Below are 1,075 nucleotides of genomic sequence, written 5' to 3' on the forward strand. Positions count from 1 at the left end.
GAAATTGAAGAACTTAAACTTTTCTGAGAGTGTCCTGCGTTGGATACACTCTTACTTGAAGGAGCGGACTCAGGCGGTCAAGGATCGCATAGAGGGTACAACCTCATCTCCGTCTCCCGTCAGGGTTGGGGTGCCGCAGGGCTCTGTGTTGGGACTCTTGCTTTTCACTCTGTACCTAGCTGACTTTAGACATGTGGTCAAGCACTGCAAATACAATTTTTATGCTGACGATCTCCAAGCCTACATCCATTGTGAACCAAGAGATTTATCTCACACCATACGGAAGGTTAATGAAGACATTGAGGCTATTCTTGGATGGTCTAGTACTAACAGACTCATCTTAAACTCAGATAAGACTCAGGCTATAATTATGGGAACAGCGAGATTTGTCAAAGCCATTGATACGAGTACACTTCCTGCGATAAGAGTGGATGGGTCCTTGATTTAATATTCTACATCTGTTAAATATCTTGGTGTCACGATCATGAATACCTCATCTTGGGAGAAGCAAGTTACTAATATGACAAACAGAATCCATTCTGCTCTATATCAATTAAAACTTTGCAGGCACCTATTACCGGAAGCTCTCAAATCTAAGCTCGTCATTTCACTTATCTACCCACATGTTGATTATTGCTGTGTGGCTTACACGGACATGACAACCGAGCAAAGTCTGAGACTTCATAGAGCGGTGAATGCTTACGTCAGATTCATCTTCAACGTAAGGACTGATGAGCACATTACACCTTATTATGTAAGGCTACGATGGCTCAAGGTTAATGCTAGAAGAGCTTACTTTGTGGGATGCCTGTTGTATAAGATATTGGAAACTAAACAACCAAGTCTTCTGCACTCCAATTTCAACTGTAGGATTGCAACATCCGACCGTGCCACTAGGGCTCCGAGGGATGGGCTATTTCTGCCACTATGTAGAACTGAATTATTTAAACGGTCTTTTAGACTTACGTCGGCTAGGTTTTGGAATGGTCTCCCTCAGTCTATTAGGAGTGCGGCGACACTGGCGGATTTTAAACAAAAGTTATATTCGCGGTTGCTAGTCTGTGCCTATCCATGA

General features: G+C 43.1%; 1 protein-coding gene across 1 annotated transcript; it reads left to right on the forward strand.

The window, feature by feature from the left end:
* Window positions 1-484: 484 nt before the first annotated feature.
* Window positions 485-1,075, forward strand: LOC126850592 (uncharacterized). Its single transcript, XM_050593737.1, has one exon. It carries the CDS (start codon window positions 485-487, stop codon window positions 1,073-1,075), a length of 591 nt encoding a protein of 196 aa, XP_050449694.1.

The sequence above is a fragment of the Cataglyphis hispanica genome, chromosome 6 (genome assembly GCF_021464435.1).
Source record: "Cataglyphis hispanica isolate Lineage 1 chromosome 6, ULB_Chis1_1.0, whole genome shotgun sequence".
Classification (NCBI taxonomy): domain Eukaryota; kingdom Metazoa; phylum Arthropoda; class Insecta; order Hymenoptera; family Formicidae; genus Cataglyphis; species Cataglyphis hispanica.

Bases quoted from the DNA above. Each gene is read 5' to 3' on its own strand.
- LOC126850592 (XM_050593737.1), top strand. From the start codon at position 485: ATGAATACCTCATCTTGGGAGAAGCAAGTTACTAATATGACAAACAGA.